This window comes from Myotis daubentonii, chromosome 13 (assembly GCF_963259705.1).
Source record: "Myotis daubentonii chromosome 13, mMyoDau2.1, whole genome shotgun sequence".
NCBI lineage: Eukaryota > Metazoa > Chordata > Mammalia > Chiroptera > Vespertilionidae > Myotis > Myotis daubentonii.
Window position 1 is genome coordinate 22,985,644 of NC_081852.1, and position 19,956 is coordinate 23,005,599.

Consider the following 19,956-nt stretch of genomic DNA (forward strand, 5'->3'; position numbering starts at 1 on the left):
AGGGCAAACAAGACAGGAGGGGCTGCTTAGCAGCAGCTGTGGCTTATTGAGAGTGGCAGGTGGATTTACAGGCAATCCTATGATTACAATTCTCAGCTGAGAATCAAAACCAAACTACCCTGTGCGGCATACAAGGGCCAGGGCATGAATAATACACTGAGACACGCCTGTCCTCAAAGACACACCCTGAGGTTCCCAGAGGGCCTCCACGCAGGAAATCACCTGCCCACAGTAGCCCTCGGACCCCCAGCCCGTCACCAGCTACAGCCCAGCACCAGAAGCCAACAGGGGAGGCCTGCAAGTGAAGGAGAATCTCTAAATGAGAGGTGACTCGACGTTCTTGCATTTTTTGTTGAAAATGAGACAGACCAGACTGAGGATGCTCAGGACACAGGGGCTCTCAGAGGTCACATGGACTGCTCTTTGCGGAACACCTACCATTTACCTACACTTTACAGACATAATTTCCAGTCCTGCCAGCAGCCATTATCCCATGAGGAAGGTGAGACTTGGCAAGACTGAGCAACCAAACACGGCTTCCAAAGGATGGTGCCAGGACCAAATCCAGGTGTGTATGGCTCCAAAGCCTAGCTCTAAACCACACCTGGGTGCTACCTCAGGTGAGGAAGAGGGTGGCTATTAAGGTGGAGAGACGAAAGCGGGGATGGAGCCAGACAGACCGGTCCATCCCCAGCCAGGCCATGAGGGAAGCGGGAAGTGCCCACGATGAGTTGGGTAGCGTTGCTGTTAAGTAGGGTGGCCTTATGGCCGGGCGTCGCTGGGATGGGTCAGTGTAATTATTAATGGCACTCTCCTCTCTTCGCGGGCAAAAGTGTCCAAGAGTTCAGACAGCGAGTTATTGGTCACTATTCACAAGAGCCAAGTTTTGGGACGCGCTTGGCACAATAGCAGATGAGGTGTCGGGCACTTGACCGAAAGAAGTTCCTCCCCAGGCCCCTCCCTGCTACGAGCCCAGAGCCAACACGACTCCTGTGTCGCCTGACAAGCTGATTTCGCAGATGAACAAGACAATGAGCCCTCCTCCCCCTTTCCTTCACTCCCTCTCCCCACTTACCAAATAGCCTCCTGGCCGGGCTGCAGCTACCCAGGCTGATGGGGCGGCCCACACCCCTCTCTCCCTCCTTTCCTGCTCCCTACCTGGACTCCACCCGACCTAAATGGGCCCAGGAGGAGCGGGGAGAGGGACACGCCACGACCTGGTGTAAGCTGGCCAGGTAAAGCGCTAATCTGCCTCTCTCAGTTAAACTTCAGAGCAGCCCACGACCTCATCCCAGCTCAGCCCCAGTCCCTGAGCGCACAGCCGTCAGGTGAGGCATTTTCCTGGTGGGACTCACATCCCGATGCCCCATAACCATCAAAGGACCTCGCAGCCCAGGGAGCTCTGCCCATCCCAACCGGAAGCCCCACTCACTGCGGATGAAGCTTGTAGAGCGTTCCATCCACCCCCACAGTCACGTCGAGACGGTCCAGCCCTCTGTTTTCTCGGATCTTATCCACCACGGCAGCCATGCCTGCACCACACAGCTGCGCAGCCCTCCTGGACACCACCCCGCACACGGTCTTGACGAGGATACTGTCGTCGCAGGTGCTGTTCAGGCCCAGCTGCTGCAGGATGGCCCGGACCTGGAGCAGCGCCAAGCGGTCACTGTGGGAACGAGCAGGAGGCTGCATGAAGCAGGACCCACGAGAGCAGCCGGGGGCCCACTCACTGTACTTACCCGTGAATAGGTCATGGGGGCTTTTCCCCATCCAAGTAACATTTATTTGTAAATTTTTAAATAATTCCCCCAAAGTACTACCTGTTAAATTGTAGAAAATCTGGCAAATCTCAAGAAATAAATATTGGAAAATGAAAGCCATCCACAATCCCAACACTGGGGGAAATGCTATTAACATTCCCAACCTATTTTTTTCTGAATTATCTTTAAACAATGTCTTTGTTCATATGCACCACGGGCTTGTCCTTTATGTGTGGTTTTCTTTATTGCTTTTTTCCTACTTCACACGTCTGAGCAATTTCCCACCTTCTTACCTAAGCATTCCATTCTGGGATACACCAAACTTATTTAGCCAGTTTAAAGAAATTTAAGTTTTTTATAATTTTCTAATTTTCTGCTATTATGAAGTAGCATACTTTTTGTTTGTTTGTCTGTTAAACCTCACCCAAGGATATTTTTTCCATTGATTTTTTAGAGAGAGGGGGAGGGAGGGTGGGCGGGAGAGAGAGAGAGAAATATCTGTTTGAGAGAGAGACACATCGAGTGGATGCCTTCAGCACGCACCCCAGGGACCAGGGATAGAATCTGCAACCCAGGCAGCACATGCCCCTGACTGAGCATCAAACCTGAGACCTTTTGGTGCATGGGCCGACGCTCTAACCATTGGGCCACCAGCCAGGACGGAAGTAGCATCCTAATGACGTTTCCTATTTATAAATCTTTGCTATATATGGCCCAGTGCCTTTCAGAAAGTTGCATCACTTTACTCCCTCTGCCCCACAGTGCTTGGCTGTCCTTGTCCCCCAGGGAAAGGGTCACTTTTTAAAACATCTGACAATTTGGTAAGAATGGCGTCACGCTCTGGTTTCACTTGCATTCTTCTCTATTAGTGAGGATGACCTTTTTTATTTTTTTTTCATTTGTTTATTGGCCATAGGGACTAACTATTATGTCAAGACTTATTCTCCTGGGATATTTGTCTCATTCTTATTAAATTGAAAGAGATGATGATGACAATGACGGTGATAAGAGCAGCCAGCCCTGTGTGAGGACTTACTGTGTGACAGGTGCTTTACACACATTACATACACGTTTCCTCTTCATACAGACCAACCAATACATGTAACATCATTCCCATTTTTGAGATGAGGAAACTGAGCCCAGGAGAAACCGAGTAACTCACTCAGAGCACACAGCCAGGGGGACAGAGCAGATCTCAAGACCAGACCTGATCGAGCTCTTGTTAACGGTGCCACACTCTGCATCTCATCACATACAATGCAAATGGTTTCCTTTGTTCAAATGCTTGTTGTTTGCCTTATGAGTTTGATTACTGATTTTTTTTTTTAACTTATAGAAGCTATTTGTAAAATTTGGCAATTTTTTCTTTATGATTTCTCATATACCTCATGGTAACTTTTTGTTTCTGACCTTCTCATGTATGTGGAGTTCCCATTCATACATACGTAGTGAAGTTTATGTTGTCTTGTTTATCTGTGTCATGTACACTTAATTATTAGACAAGAAAAGAGAACCGAGGAGGGTAGGGGAAAGTTTCCTCCCCCGCTATGCAGGCGTCGGGGAAAGCAGTGAGCAGGCCCCGGCAGAGCCAATACTAGAGTTGCTATTGTGACCACTGCAAAAACAGGTAGTTTTTGCACACCTGTTTTTTTTTATTTTTTTGTTTTGTTTTTTTGCTTTTGCAGACCACTTTCACCTTCTCTCACCATGAAAGATGGCAAAGCAGAGATGAAATGCTTATATGAGAAAAATGGGAGGAAGGCAGAGGCAGCTTGCTGTGGGGCATGCACACCGGGTGGGCAAGCTATTCGATCCCAGCTGCCACTCAGATGGCATGAGGGTGGGGCTGGACCAGTGGTGCTGGGCTCTATAGGACTCAACGTCCCTGCAACACAGATATCTGTAATGCATCTTCACTATCCTGAAATTGAGTCCATATAACCTATTTACACACATAATTTCAAACAAATATCATGCCCCAACATAAAGGATAAATAAAAGATAAGTCATTTATAATAAAATGGCAGGAGAAAAGAAATCTCACAAATGGTGCCTGGTGACCCCGTGGCCAGGTCGACCTCGAACAGGCCCTTCAGGAAAGCCCGTCCCCACTCACCTCTCAATCTGAGAGAGATACTTGGTCTGAAAGATGCCCTGAGTCTTCAGTGGCTCAGAGATCTTCCCTCGGAAGAGGAATCCCTTCTTGGTGAAGTCAAGCAAGATGTTGCGAACAATTTCACCCAGGTACATGCCGCTGATCATCTTCTCATACCTGCAACAGGAGGAGGGTGTCTCTGCGAAGCCTTCGGTCTCACAGTCACCCTGGGTGTCTGACTGCCCGTCAAGGGCATCACCAACCTGCACCCCGAGCCCTGTGCCCCCAGCAGAGGCAGAGTGTGAAGCCAGGAAGGACTGAGGCATCCTTAACCCTCCCCGGGATCAGAAATGAAACCACCAGCACGCGTGTCTAAGTGCTGGGCCATTTCCCTCCTCACCTGACTTCCTGCCTCTGCCTGGAAAACCCCATTCCAGCTCTCAGCTCCAACGTCACTTCTCCAGAGGCCTGACTGCCTCCCCAGACCAGGTTGTATCTGCAGATCTCGGACCCCCGTGCCCCTCCCTTGTCCTTCACAAGGTACACAGGTCCCCGCCGCTCATCATCCCTGCAGCCAGAGCCTCGAGGAGGTGGACAATGTGTGCCTTGTTCAGCTCTGACTCCAAGCGCCTAGCACAGCACAGCGCTAGGCTCTCTGTCAAGTGCTCAACGAATATCTGCACAATAAGCAACGGCTGAGTCTTAAAGGGACAAGAAGACAATATGGGGAAACTTCCTCCTAGAGTGTTGGAAGGTTCTGCAAAAACCCAGAGTGCTTGGGCAAGCACCAGCAGACCCGATGACACCATGCTGGCTGGAGGACTCAGGCGGCACAGCACTCCCTACGGCTGCTCCTGGGGTTTTATGTCCTGCCTTCTCCACGCTCAAGGGCCTCAAGAAATGACAGAGGATTTAAATGCGTCCATGACACACACCCAACCCCAGCATCTCCAAGCTGGGAAGTCTGGATACTCGGAAGAGTAATCTGCGTACTCCAGATTTCAGGTGGTCCACAGGGAAAAAAACAACATGAACTGGTGCTGTTATGATCAGGTCCCATCCAGTCCTTTCATTCCATCAAGGTGACCTTCTCAGTTAGGGGCCGATATGGCTTTCACCCCTTCCAGCCCCTGCTGACCTCTCTTTTTAGCAAAGGGGTCTTCGTTTAGAGCAGGGGTGGGCAAACTTTTTGACTCGAGGGCCACAATGGGTTCTTAAACTGGACCGGAGGGCCGGAACAAAAGCATGGATGGAGTGTTTGTGTGAACTAATACATGTTAACCCTGCTGCTGGTGAAGGAGCGGAGGGGAGAGCAAGAGAACCCTCCGCTCTTTCGGCTCCGCGGGCCGGATAGAACAGCCGACGGCCCGCGGGCCGTAGTTTGCTCACGGCTGGTTTAGAGCCTTTGGTAGGCAACAGTAGCTAGAATTAAATAACGTTTTTCACTTTATGATTATCCTCTGTTTATGGTAATATTGAGTTTTCTGGGATTTTTTCCCCCTCCTTCATTATGTTTAAGTAAAGAATAAAGGCTGAATTACAGAAAAACAATAATACATAGGTGGTCTTTGGAAAAGGCAGAAATCTTGAGGGTGGCCTAGAGAACAACTTATATTTGGGGGGTACTACCCAGCCCTTCTGTCTGCTCCTGCGGACACAGCTTAGACCCACACATCCTGCTGATGGCAGAGGACGGCCTGAATCCTGGGAACTGAGACATGAGTCACTGGTCCCTATGCTGGGGGCACTGCCATCTCAGGGAGGGCTCCTGAGAGCCAAGCTGAAAAGCTCCAAACAGCCACTAGGAGGCGCAGGAGGTCCCCTACGGGAAGGATGAATTGCACTGCGCCTCGGCCTCACCCCTGACCAGAAGGCCCTCACTCCACCCCACCCCCACCCCCACCCCCACTGGCAGGTCTGAATTTCCCTTGCCCTTTGACAGCTGCAGGTCAAGTGTGCTCTACTTCCACTAAACAAGACAAAACCTACCGACCAAGAGGAAGGCTAGAATGCTCCAGGATGAACACGGTCACTAATGGGAAGCGGCACCTGGGGAGGACATCAACCAGGGCCCTCTTGTCCCATGTTGGGGGCCCATCCCCCATTCCTGCTCTCCTTGGGCCAAAAGCCAAGGTCAGGAGGACACCGAGGGAGGGACCGGTCTCCAAGCCTCTGCGTAGACCCCACTCTTCCTCGAAGCACCTTTGACTGGAACAGGCAGAACGTCCTCCCTGTCCCGACCCCCTTATGCGTCTCCTCCAACAAGCAGAATTACCTCTGTTTCCCAGCGTTCAGAGAGTTTTCGTCCACCAGGACGTCGTACTCTGTTCTGATGTCATCCAGACACCCGTTGTCCCCGAAAGCGCCCCACTCCATGTTGATACACATCCGCCCCACACTCCCCTCCAGCATCTCCACGTTCTTCATCTCTTCCATGTAGCAGGCATTGCTGCCAGTCCCTGCAACACACGAGGGGGAGGTAACTGGCCTGGGGTTCCAGATAGGAGTGAGTTTTCGAGAGGAGCAAAGTAATAGCGTCACTTTCCCAAAGTTTCCCAGAAAAATCTCTAAATATAGAAGGAGAGTCAGATCTAAGCCACCCAGCGAGCATTTGATCAACTCGCTTTGTATGAGGACATCAATGCCAAGAGCCTCCTCTGTTTCCTGCCCAGGCAGGACTGTATTCATTTTAATAGAAGATGAAGGGATACAATAAAGGGATGTATCTTCAATGGTGGACATTTAGGCTTCATTTAGAATGGAAGGATATTTCTCTCTCCCACTCCTGCTCCCTCTTCCTCTTTTTACACACACACACATGCACACACACACACACACGCCCGCGTGTGCACACACACACACACAATATTAGGGGGTTGCCTACTATTATACCATAGATGTCCACTTATCTTTTCTTCTTTTGTTGTTTTGTTGTTGTTAATCCTCATCCGAGGATATTTTCCCATAGACTTTTAGAGAGAGTGGAAGGAAGGGGGAGAGGCAGAGAGAGAAACATCAATGCGAGAGAGACACACTGACTGGTTACCTCCGGCACATGCTCTGACCCGGCCAGGATTGAGCCGACAACCGAGGTACGTGTCCTTGACCAGAATCGAACCCGGGACCCTTCAACCAGAAGACCAATGCTCTATCCAGAGCCAAATCGGCCAGGGCCACTTATCTTTTCTTATCAAGGATGGTCACGGGCCTCGGCTGCTCAATAACCTCTCCTACGTGTTCCAGAATGAAGCCCACAGCGAGGCACTGAAGGGCACTGTCCTGAGCATTTCAAGGTGTCTTTCTAACGTGATGATCCCTCACCATTTTGGCATCACAGACCTTTTTGAAAACCTGGCGACTGTCCTGAGGACCTTGTCCCTGGGTGCACCACACACTGGACACACACGATATGACCTAAAGATTCGAGGGGCTCAGGAGCCTCTGATATCCACCCCTGAACTGCCCCAGAGCAGGCGACTCAGACTGTGGCCCCCCAAGCACCCAGTGGGACACGAACTGTTTGCTGTTCTCATCCATGAGGAGTTAAGTAGAGAAATTGAGAGGGAGTCATTGAAAACTTTCACAGAGTTTTAATTGCCATGATATCCAAGCTTGAGGTCACTGGCTTTGTCTCAGTGAATGGACTGGAAATTTAAAAACCAACCAACTGGACTGGCTCAGTTGGTTGAGCATGGTCCTTTGCACCAAAAGGTTGCTGGTTTGATTCCCAGGCAGGACACAAACCTGGGTTTTGGTTCAATCCCTGACTGGGGTGCATACGGAAGACAATGGACCGATGTTTATTTTTCTCTCACTCTCCCTTCCTCTCTCCAGCATGTCCTCGGGTGAGGATGAAACAAACAAAAACCAACCAACTAACTAAGGAGGCCTTCGTGAAGACCTGTTAAATATGCTCCTGAATCGCCTGGAAAGCCGGCTAGTGAGGATGCAGATTTCGACTCAGGTCTGGGGTGGGGCCCGAGACTCTGCATTTCTGACACCCCCGCAGGTGGTGCAGAGGCTGCTGGCCCAGGGACCACACTTTCAGTAGCCAGGCCCTGGCGCACCATCAACCAGGCAGAATGCAGACACAGACAGACTTTCAACCTGAGGGAACGCAAGGGCATCCCCACTGGCTAGCCCAGTGGTCAGCAAACTCATTAGTCAACAGAGCCACATATCAATAGTACAACGATTGAAATTTCTTTTGAGAGCCAAATTTTTTAAACTTAAACTATACAGGTAGGTAAACTGTTATTAACTTAATTAAGGTACTCCTAAGGCTTAGGAAGAGCCACACTCAAGGGGCCAAAGAGCCGCACGTGGCTCGCGAGCCGCAGTTTGCCGACCACTGGGCTAGACCAAAAGGGCTTTGGTCGTTGCCAAACCCATTAAAGAAGGTGAAGCAGAATTCACAAGCCTCTGGCTGTGTAACGGGGTTATTTTTGTTTTCTCAGCTTCCTTTCACCTAGAATGTAAAACTGAGAAATGGAAGTGGGTGCAAAGAAAACCAGAGCATGAAAATCATACTTTCTGCCCCTGGGAGTTCTGAGCAGAGAGATGGATGAGCAGGGAAGTAAAATGTGGCTTTGCAGGCAGCTGGAGCTGTGGAGAACCCCCACCCCACCCCACCCGCCTCTCGTGCCAGGAGCAGCTAACTGGGCTGCCCTGACACCCAGGCAGGAAGGTGAGGCCTGACCAGGAAGTGGAGAATGTGCTGTGTCACTCTGGCTTTGCATGTCACGCCCAAGTCCATTCATAAAGAGAAGAGAGGGAGGGGCTGGGTGGAGAGAGCTTCGCAAAAGAAAGGAACAACAAATGAGCCCCAAAGCCAGGCCCCCAGAAACTTTCACCTGGAGCTGCTCCCTCCCTCTTTGATTTTCCATAGGAGCCCAGAGTGGTTTAGCCAATAAAAAGGCCTTCCTGGCACCACACGGCGCCGGCTGGGCTTTATCCCAGCACTCAGTGCAAGGCCCACGCAGCCAGGTGCACCTAAGAAACAGGGTTCTTTCCCAGCACCCCCTGACACCAGGAGCAGGTCCAATTAGACAAGTGGTTTTCCCACAGCCCAAGTCAGTATGCTTCCGGAGCCAGTGCTCTTGAGGCCCAAGCCGCTAATGTGCTTGGGCTATAAAGGGGACAACCTGCAAAGCCAGCAGATGACCCTTCTCAACCCGCTTCAGGGGCTGGGACTGCTCACAAGCAGGAGCTGCTGGCACCCAAGACTACTCTCCAGCTCTTTCCCACGGTCAGGCCTGAGGAGCCCGCCTCTTCCTTCCCAGTCACAGGCTGGCAACACCTGCTGGAGCTTCTCCATACCAGCTCCCGGGCTCCCACCCCGTGCTCCCGGCCACGTGAGCCACGTGAGGCCTCATCCCTGGAAAGCTCTGCTCTTGACTGTCTGGTCACTATCAAGGTGGTAGGTGCTGGGGAGGAAGAGCCCCTGCAGGGCTCTGTAGCCTGGGTCAAGGATACAACTCTGGAGGTGGTAAGGGGACAGGACTGACAGGTACTGTCTCCCACAGAGGGCTGAGCTGCGGTTCGAGGCCTCACGAAACAGGAAAACCCAGCCTTCCTTGCCCCGAGGAGAGAGACCTTCCAGGACACCCACCTACGATGAGTCCAATCTCACAGGTGGGCTCCTCATAAGCACAAGTCATCATGGTGCCCACCGTGTCGTTGACCACAGCCACCACGTCCAGATCAAATTCCTGGGGAGAGAGACGGACAGGGTGTGAGCTTTAGGGAGGGACGCCCTGCCTGGCCGGAATTCCCAGGCTCACGGGGCTGCACCACAGTCCGAACGCTCCTGGGGCATCGTCTGGAACAGTTTTCTCACCAGCCCATAAAAGGCACTCAACTGCTCCTTCACTGGCTAAACGCCTCCTATTAACGATGTCGCTACAGTTTAAGATCTACAGAAAGGAAGTATTATTAGAGAGGCGGCCTAGGGGGAATTGTTGAACGGATAAAAGGCTGCCAGAGACTTTGCCCAAAAGCTCTTGCTCTTGGAGTTCAAAGCCTTATAGCCTTTCAGAGGGCAAAATTAGTGACATGAAAAGATGCCTGCTTCCTGTTAAATTTAGAAAAGCAACTTGTTATGTAGCCTATATGGTGTGATTACAACTTTAAAAAAATGTGTGTTGGTATATGCATGGAAAGTAAGTTGGGGGAACACTAACATCGAGTTGTGAAATGGGCAAAAATAGATCATTGGGTTTCTTTTCAATGACATACCAGCTGCTGGCTAGTATGCAGGTGCAACCGATCCCTCCTTCAAACCTATTCACTTCAGTCTTCCTGGTCATCTAGGTATTTATTTGTCTGCTCTTTTAAGCTGGAAATGTTTAAACTGGTGTGTGTGTGTGTGTGTTTTAACATCTTACTGATTCCCTGATTAATTAACGAGTTAAATAAAATCTCTGGAATTTTTCATTTTCTATTGTGTCAATGTTCTCCGGCCAGAGGCCAACAGAAACACAGCTGCAGTGGAACAGAGCTGACTCCTGGCTGGTGGCGACCCGGGAGAACACCGTCCGTGGGGCGTCTCAGCGTGTAAGCCCTTCTTCTAGGATTTGAGCCTCGGTGGATGGCTTCAGGGAGGGGTCCGAGAAGGGGGCTTTGGTCTGGGCTGGATGCTGTGGGGGACGCAGGGCAGCTCTTTGCGTGTGTGCTGAGCTTGCCGTGATGGAGGTACACGCCCATGCTGCCCGGTCCCATGGCGGTCACCAGAGGCTGCGATGGTGCTTGTGTTCTGTGGGACTGTTGTGTCCAACAGGAGGACACCAGGTCTGACAATAGTGCCAGGCTCTTTGTAGGAGAGTTGTGGTTTTACCTTTTTAAGCAAACTATCCTTTAACAACTCAAAACTGTTCACCTCTGTTTTACTGCCGACTGTTGGGGGAACCTTCTACCCAGGTCATGTGCCTCTGGGTTGTTTGAATTCTTTATGATCAGCAAGTAGGATTCTTATAACCCAAAAGCACAGTAAAAATGTTTGAAAACACCTCTGTAATAGTTACCTCTCTCCTTTTTACGGCTTCCCGTAGTAAGGTGGCTACGTCGTGCCCCACGCAGTCGGTTGCCTTAAACCCCTTCGTCCAGGTCATCAAGATTCCCTGAAACAGGAAAGGCACAGGGAGAGTCCGTGAAATCAGCCTCTATGGGCAGAACACACAATTCCTTTCCTTCCTGAGTCACTATGTGCTGAGAATTTACAGCACAAAACCCCATTCCTTCCTGAGTAAACATCTGCTGAGAATGTACAGCGAGACTATGCTGGAAAAATGGAGGCACAAACCAATAAAATACTAATAGTCCTCCACAGGCCCGACTCCTCCTCACCATCCTCACAGCGGTCAGTTTACAACCCCCATTTCACAGATGGAGAAACTGAGGCACAGAATATTAACCAACTAGTTCCCCTGAAGAACAGTCTGCCAACAACCTAAGTGGAGAAATGCACATTTTTAGTAGCACTATTACTACCTAAAGTAAAACGGACTGGACTGCAGCGATGCAGCTGGTGGGTGTGTAAGTGAACTGCAAAAAACAAGCTTATACGGATCCAACTGCTGGCACCTAACAGGCCTTAAGAGGAGAAAAACCCCCAAGTCAGCACTGTCACTGCTTAAACTGGCTCCCAGAGGCAGGTGCCCGACCCAGCTTCCCTGGTTCTGCCAACATACGCTTCAAAGCCTGACCCAAGGCCAAGAGTGACGTAAGGTCCCCTCCAGGGCCTCCACCCTGGCTATGCATCACCTGTGACACACAGAGGCACTGCGGCTCCTCCTTCTGCAAGGCAGGCTTGGTCTTGCCTCCGTGACGCTGCAAAATAGGTTCCCTCTGCACAGAACATGGCCAACCTACTGACTGCCCCTAGCACAGTGCTGGGCTCTGGGAGGCCGGCTCCTCGGGACTGCAGGCTCCCTGAGGACAGACACTGTGCTCTTCAGCTCCACCCAGTCATTAGTACTCAGCAGGTGCTCAGCACTGACCCACGCAGTCGGTGGCCTTAAACCCCTTTCCATCCCACTTATTGAACATTCATCAAGTATTTCTTCTGAGAGCTCTCTGTGCTAGGCATGTGGGAAACAGAGGTCCTCACCCAAGAAGCATAAACACAGCAGAAAGACACAAACACTAGTAAGTGTAGGAAGTGCTACAGTCGGACAACACTAGGAGGAACAGGGAACATGGAGGAGGGTGCGGATCTTCTTGTCTGAAGGACAAAATACTTCCCCGCAGAGGTAAATGCTTTAAATGATAAGAGTCTGAAGATGTCCTGGAGGGTGTGGCATAAAGCCTGGGTCACCCACCGACCGTGCCATCGGGGCCGTGCGGACATTGAGGAATGACAGTGAGGCCGGAGGAGGCCCCCAGAGCCAGCTCGCACTGGCCACCGGACGGTCAGCGCTGCCCCGTGCCTGACTCACCGCATCCAAGCTCATCTGCTTGCAAGGAAACGAGAAGGTGAAGCCCAGAGGCATTCGGGGGCCTTTGATCCCCATGTAGTCCAGGAAGTCGGAGATGCAGGAGACGATGTGGTCAAACAGCTTGAGGAGGAAAGAGCGGATCACATGTGCGTTCTCTGGTTTCATACTTTCAATGCACTCGTACAAATGTACACGGACGCACACACAGACATTCACCCTGACACATCAGAGCACGCCCCCCTCTCCGGGATCCCCTGAGCATCATAAGCCCAGTGTGGCTGAAAGTGCCTTTCGGGCCACAAGGACACCTGCCCGGCTGCAGGCATCACATGGCAGGTGTTGGGGACCACCACTGCCACCGGCTGTGTGACACATACACACCATGGTGGTGTAGAAAGCAACACCGCCTCACCTCCTCCCCGGTGCCCTGCATGATTTCGATGGGAATGGCATAGATCTTGTTGTGCATCTCCACCGTCCTCTTTTTCCCACTACGGATTTTCACCAGCAGGACGCGGAAATTCGTTCCTCCAAGATCCAGGGCCAAGAAGTCACCATTCTCTGTCATAGTCAAGAACAGAAAGAATCTCAGGAAACAGCCAAGTGCCTCCTGGCAGCCAGTGACCCTAAGACTCCAGGCTTTCAAGGGGGAAACCCTCATCTACACTAATAAAAGACAAACATGCAAATTGACCATACCTTTGCTACGCCTTAAGCCACCCCCACCAGCCAATCAGAGCAACTATATGCAAATTAACCCAACCAAGATGGCAGCTGGCAGCCACAGATCTGGAGCAAGCAGGAGGCTTGGTTGCCCCAAAGATGGAGGAAGCCAAGCTTCCCGCCTGCCGCGGCCCAGCTCTGAGCTCCACTTAAAGCAACAAAGTTTCAATGATAGAAGGTAAATAAACCCCAGATACCTGCTTTCAGCCAGCTGTGGCCATGGAGCTGGAGCAAGCAGGAGGCTTGGGTTGCCCCTGGCGATGGAGGAAGCCAAGCTTCCCTCCCGCCCACCCTGGCCAGCTCTGAGCTCCTCTCAAGGCTACAAAGTTTCAATTATAGAAGGTAAATAAATCCCAGAATTTAAAAAAAAAGGAGAGGCTGGGAGCTTCCGTCGCCAGGGGGGCTTTGCCAGCCTGAAAACAGCCCTCAGTCCCTCACCCAGACTGGCCAGGCACCCCAGTGGGGCCCCCCACCCTAAAGGGGGTGTGGCCAGCCTGAAAACAGCCATCAGCCCCTCACCCAGGCTAACCAGGCACCCCAGTGGGGACCCCTACCCTGAAGGGGGTGTGACCAGCCTGCAAACACCCATCAGCCCCTCACCCAGGCTGGCTAGGCACCCCAGCGGGACCCCCACCCTGATCTGGGACACCCCTCAGGGCAAACCAGCCGGCCCCCACCCATGCACCAGGCCTCTATCCTATATAATAAAAGGGTAATATGCAAAGTGACCCTAACAACAGAAAGACTGGGAATGACTGGTCACTATGACACACACTGACCACCAGGGGGCAGACACTCAATGCAGGAGCTGCCCCCTGGTGGTCAGTGCGCTCCCACAGGGGGAGCTCTGCTCAGCCACAAGCCAGGCTGACAGCTGCCAGTACAGCAGTGGTGGTGGGAGCCTCTCTCACCTCCTCAGCAGCGCTAAGGATGTCCAACTGCAGCTAGGCCTGCTCCCCACTGGCAAGCGGACATCCCCCGAGGGCTCCCAGGCTGCCAGAGGGATGTCTGACTGCCAGCTTAGGCCCAATCCCCCAGGGAGCAGGCCTAAGCCAGCAGGTGGTCATTCCCCGAGGGGTCCCAGACTGCGAGAGGGCACAGGCCGGGCTGAGGGACCCCCCGAGTGCACAGATTTTTGTGCACCGGGCCTCTAGTATAAAATAAAGGGGAGAAGCTACAAGTCTCTCCTCCAGGACACAGCTCAGGCTCAGAGCGGGGTGGCCACGCACTCACTGACCTCCACAACCTGTGAGCCACACTAGAAGGACAAACGGCCCCAGAGAGGAACCAATCTTCACAACAAACTTCGCCAGGGTTACTGAAAAGCCTGGCAACAACCTAATTACGGGAAACCTCATACAAAGATTAGTATCATTCCCCTCCCTGTCCACATGCTTCTTTGCAAAGTGACTGCAGTTCTTCCCATTAAAAGGTAGAGTCTATTTCTCCTCCCCTGGTATCTGGCCTGGCCAATGACTTGCTTTGGGCAACAGTGTGGCAGAAGCCAAGCTGAGCCACTCCCAGCTCAGGCCTCCGAGAGGCTTCAAAGTCTTCCCCCTCCCTTGTAGACCCTGCCGCTACCACATGAATAAGCCCTGTGGCCCACTGGAGGGTGAGACACGTGGCCAGGCTCTCCTGCACCCCAGCTGCTGCTAACCAACTGCTCGACATGTGAGGGAGGCCCCTCAGCTGACCCACCAGTGACTGCAGACACATGAGTGAGTCCAGCAAAGATCAGCCGAGCCTGGCCCAGATGGGCCACCATAAACTGCTGACCCACAGACTCACAGGCAATAATGAATGGTTGCTGTGTTAAGACACGAGGTTCAGAGTGGTTTCCAATGCAACAATATAAAATAACATACACGTGGGACATCTTCATGTCACACACATTCATTACTCCACGGACCCACCCGAGAAGCCCTTTGGAGTCCCCACAGTGGTCAGCTCCGACGACACCCAGCAAGGTCAGCGCTAAGGGCTAACGGCTGTTCTCAATCTGCCTGGGTGTGACAATCCCTGGGCCCGCCTGCCTCATGCACACCATCAGGGCGTAGGAGGGGTGCATGGGTGTTTATCCTATCGGTTTACTGTGTTTGTGAGACAACCTATAGCATCTCGGGGAGCAGGGTTTGCCCAGCTCCGTCCGTGGAAGAACACTGTGTAATTCCCAGCAGGCTGTGGTTTTAGAGAAGGCGCCTGCCCAGGAGGCCCGACCAGGGAAGTCCACGGCCCTGAGTCACACACGGGCAAGTCAGCGATAAAAATGAAAAAGTGAGTGAGTGAGTTTCTGGCTCTTGCCAAAACCACGCAACCCCAGTGCCAATGCATCCACCGGAGAAGCCAACCGCCCTGCTGCCCACTGTGCCTTGGTCATTAGTGTGAGAAGCAGGAGGGCACGTGGGCCCCAGCAGAGGCCTCACCGGTCCCATCCGGAGTGCTGCGGACGAAGGAGGGCAGCATCTTCACCACGGCCTTATCGTTGGTCTTCTTCTTCAGCCCCATCTCCATCTCGGTCCGCATCCTCTTCTTCACCTCCAGCAGCATCTCCCTGGTGAGGCGGAAGTGCGCCAGGGTCTCCTCTATCTGCCGGTGCTGCTCAGCCAGGCGGTAGGCCACCGCGGTCACCATGGCTGCCCCCTTGCCGCTGCCACTCTCCGAGAGGAGGAAACGCACGTCGCAGTCGGGCACCAGGCGCCTCAGGGTCTTGTGGAAACGTCGAGAATATCTGGAGGGGATGGGGGTGCGGAGGGGGCACAAGAGCTGAACTGAGCCATCTCTCAGGAACCTCCTGTACCCCCTCTCTTTCTTTTCTCACACTTTAATTCCATTTTCTACGCTTGCTCTTCTCATGATACAAGTCATACACACCCACTGTAGAAAAGTTAAACGCGGACAAGCGGAAAAGAAAGACAAAATCACTCATAGTCACACACAACAAGGAGAGGATTCTCATTATTACACGAGCATCGGATATGGAAATTCAGGGTCCACAGGGGATTCTGTCCTCCACCACGACAAGAGGAGAGGCAGCATAGAGCTCAGAGCCCAGAGCTGGCGTGTCACATGGGGAGAGCCTGCGTGAGCCTTGGCACTTCCCCATCGCGGGCCTGTGCAGGACCTTGGAGTTCAGAGGATGAAGGCGCCTGGCTGCCAGCAATGTGTGGGAACTAAAGGCGTTCATGAAACGCTTAGATCAGTGACTGGCATGAGGACGAGGGCTGGATGATCACTCCTGCTTTTTATGTCCACGTGGTCCTTCCCCCCGCCCCAGGGTCTGGGCATATTCAGCGGCTAGAAGAACTTGAGGACAGGACTCGCTGGGACACAGAACTTCCTCGGCGTCTGTGTCTGTTGTAAGTGGGGAAGGCTGCCCGCCAAAGGAACCCCGAAACACTAACAGGGGTCAACTCCAGAGGCGGGGTTAGAAACGACTTCTGTGCTCTGTGTAACTTTTGTAATTATCTCCAGTGTCTAGACCGAATATATGTTCCTTCTGAGATAAGAAACACTTAACCACAGTTATTTTTTAACCCTCTGTACGCCATAAGCGTCTATAGACGCAATTGAATTCGAAATAGCGGGGCGTGCGGGGATGGTCCCCGTTGCGGACGCCTGGCAGTTCACTGGTTAAACGTGATGTTACAAGTGAAGAGTTCTGGAGATGGCTGGCTGGTGGCAGCAGCTCCACAGCGTGACTGTACTTCATGCTGCTGAACTGTACACTCAACACTGGTTAAGAGAGTGAGTTATATATTATGTGTTTTTACTACAATTTAAAAAGCTTTTTAAATCTCACGTTGCAAATCTCTAAGCTTTCTTGTCTAAACATTTGCTAAGAAATCCTCTCCAACTCCCCACCAAGATGGCTCGTTTCAATGCCAAAAATGCACAAAAAATACAAAGAAGTAAAACGATGACCCTACAGGTAATAATATCTAACTTGCTCAAAGCCTATCCCCAGCACCACGCACCTCCTTCCGTGTAAGCCAGCCTCTGCTTCACTGGCACCAGAACTGGGTGCGAAGGTGAGCATCCACCTGCGGGGTCCCTTCACCTGCACATCACGTCCCGTGGGAAAAGCACCTGCGATTCCGCACAGAAGTCATGGGCTAGGGAGTCATCGTTCAAACTCAGCATAAAGACTTAGAGTTCACCTTTGGCCTTTCAAAAGGGGAAAGCCATGTTCTTAGTGGCCACCGAGGGCTGTGGAAGCTGAGGCGTCCTACAGACAAGGAGGCAGGCCGGGGCCGAGGCCCTCATCCCCCGTGGGGACCGCTTCCAACTTCCATCTCCCTCTGGCTCTCAGAGGCAAAGTGTCAGCACGTTGCCCGTTTAAAAAGGTAACGTCTGCGGGGCTTTCACAGGAGCTTCTACATCAGGAATGCAGACGCTGCACCTAAGACCCAAGCGTCCGTGAGGATCAAGGTCCCCGATGACATGAGGACAAGCAGGAGAACTGAAGATGCAGACACATCCCACCCGGCGTTCCTGGCAGCTGCAGGAATCACTAACAAAGCTCACGAAATGAGAGAGACGACAGTGCCGGGCAGAAGCAACACCAACGAGAAATGGCTGAGGGCCGGATACTTCCCAAGTGGGCGACCCCGATCTTTCTGGCCAGAACCAAGCATTGTCTTATCCGCCAAAAAACACTCCCACTGGGTGCAAAAGCCCGACCTCTGGAGCAGGTCCTAAGCCCAGACGGGTACTGATGCCAATGACAGCAAAGGGCAGACTCACTGTGGGTGCATCTTGTAAAGAGACCCGTCGACACCAACCGTGGTCCGCAGCCTGGGGATGCCCTTGTTATCTCGGAGGCGATTCAAGATGGCGCCCAGCGCTGCAGCCACCAGGTTGGCAGAGCGGAACGAGACGATGGTGCACACGTGCTGGACGGCAACGCAGTCGACATCGGACGGCTCCACTCCCAGGCGGGTCAGGATGTCTTTGGCATTGCTGAGGCCTTCCTTATTCCTGTGAAGTGAGAGGGCCTCTTGTGAGTGAGGGACCTCGCCGGGCAGCGCAGAGCACGGAGGGCCCAGGGTCTGGGAAGGTGCCCGCCATTCCCTGGGGTGTGCGGCATGGTGCGAAGACGGAAAGGAGCGTGAAAAGGGGTTCCTCCACAAGAAACACCAGTCAGGCTATGAAAAACGGTGCTCTGCTGGGTGATGACATGCACATGGGAGAAGTGGAGAGGCAAGACCGCAGGGCCGCTGAACAGATGGACAGACAGCTGCTCCCACCCCGGGGGTCAGAGTCAGGGACCCGGGGGAGTCGCCCGGTCTCCCGGTCTGTGAGCTGCTGCTCCCACATTCTTCCTCAATGCTTTCCAATCAAATTGTCATTTTCTGCACACCCGCTTTGTATAGCTATTGTTGAAGTGGTTCCACGGTACTTTACAGTTTTGTTACCATTATAGATGGTGTCTTTTTATATCTATAATAATAAAAGTGTGATATGCTAATTAGACCAGACATCCTTCAGGACGAAGCCGGGGCTGCAAGGGAAGCCCGGGTCCCGGGTGCCAGAGGGAAGCCAATGCCGGCAGCTGGAGGAAGGAAGGCCTACTCTTGCACAAATTTCGTGCATCGGGCCTCGTGTGTGTGTGTGTGTGTGTGTGTGTGTGTGTGTGTGTATTTCCCCCCCTTTAATGTACCATAGCAAAGTCAGATGTTAACAATGGGAAAACTGCATGAAGGATTGTGGAAGCATTCTGTACTAGCCTTGCAATTTTTCTGTAAATCTAAAATTATTCTAAAATAAAAGATTTATTTTAAATATATACCAGTATACCAACAGCCTAAGTGCCCATCAGTAGATGAATGGATTAGAAAACTGTGGTACATCTACAGGATGGAATACTATGCTGCTGTAAAAAGGAAGGAACTCTTACCATTTGCAACGGCATGGATGGAACTGGAGAGCATTATGCTAAGTGAAATAAGCCAGTCAATGAAGGAAAAATACCACATGATCTCACTCATTCATGGATAATAGAGACCATTATAAACTTTTGAACAATAATAGATACAGAGGCAGAGCTGCCTCAAACAGATTGTCAAACTGCAGCGGGAAGGCCGGGGAGGGTTGGGGGACAGGAGGTAGGGGGTAAGAGATCAATCAAAGGACTTGTATGCATGCATATAAGCACAACCAATGGACATAAGACACTGGGGGATAGGGGAGGCTAGGGGACTGTCTAGGGCAGGGGGGAAAAAATGGACACATATGTAATACCCTTTGTAATACTTTAAGCAATAAAAAATAAATAAATAAATAAATAAATAAATAAATAAATACCAGTATACCTATTTTCATTATTGCCAATATATAGAAATACAATTGACTTTTGTATCTTCTCTCCAGACACCTTCCTAACCTCTCCGGTTATCCTAGTCCAGCGGTTCTCAACCTGTGGGTCACGACCCCTTTGGGGGTCGAATGACCCTTTCACAGGGGTCGCCTAAATACATCCTGCATATCAGATATTTACATTACGATTCACAACAGTAACAACATTACAGTTATGAAGTAGCAACGAAAATAATTTTATGGTTGGGGTCACCACACCATGAGGAACTGTATTAAAGGGTCGCGGCATTAGGAAGGTTGAGAACCACTGTCCTAGTCACTTGCCTAGCTATGTCTGTGTTTCATACAGACAATTACCATCTACAAATTATGACAGGTCTACCTCCTCTTTTTTTTTATTCTTATGCTTGGAATTTCTTTTTCTCTTTCTTATTCTTTTATCTATTGTTGTTAATCCTCACCTGAGGACATTTTCCCATTGATTTTTAGAGAGAGTGGAAGGGAGGGGAAGAGACAGAGAGAGAGAAACATCGATGCGAGAGAGACATGGGCCGGGATCGAGCCTGCAACCCAGCTATGTTGCCCTTGACTGTAACTGAACCTGCGGCCCTTCAGTCTGAGGGCCGAC

The 19,956-nt window shown here is 51.6% G+C and overlaps 1 protein-coding gene across 1 annotated transcript in view; it reads right to left on the bottom strand.

Annotated features, from left to right (window-relative positions):
* HK1 (hexokinase 1) overlaps positions 1–19,956 on the bottom strand; it is a 62,253-nt gene that overhangs the window by 965 nt on the left and 41,332 nt on the right. The window contains exons 9-17 of the mRNA XM_059662504.1: positions 17,757–17,990; positions 15,437–15,741; positions 12,703–12,851; positions 12,291–12,410; positions 10,878–10,973; positions 9,467–9,566; positions 6,131–6,314; positions 3,877–4,032; positions 1,433–1,666 (exon numbers count right to left, since the gene is read on the bottom strand). Of these exons, the coding sequence (XP_059518487.1) occupies positions 1,433–1,666; positions 3,877–4,032; positions 6,131–6,314; positions 9,467–9,566; positions 10,878–10,973; positions 12,291–12,410; positions 12,703–12,851; positions 15,437–15,741; positions 17,757–17,990 (1,578 nt within the window). The remainder of the gene's footprint in view (positions 1–1,432; positions 1,667–3,876; positions 4,033–6,130; positions 6,315–9,466; positions 9,567–10,877; positions 10,974–12,290; positions 12,411–12,702; positions 12,852–15,436; positions 15,742–17,756; positions 17,991–19,956) is intronic.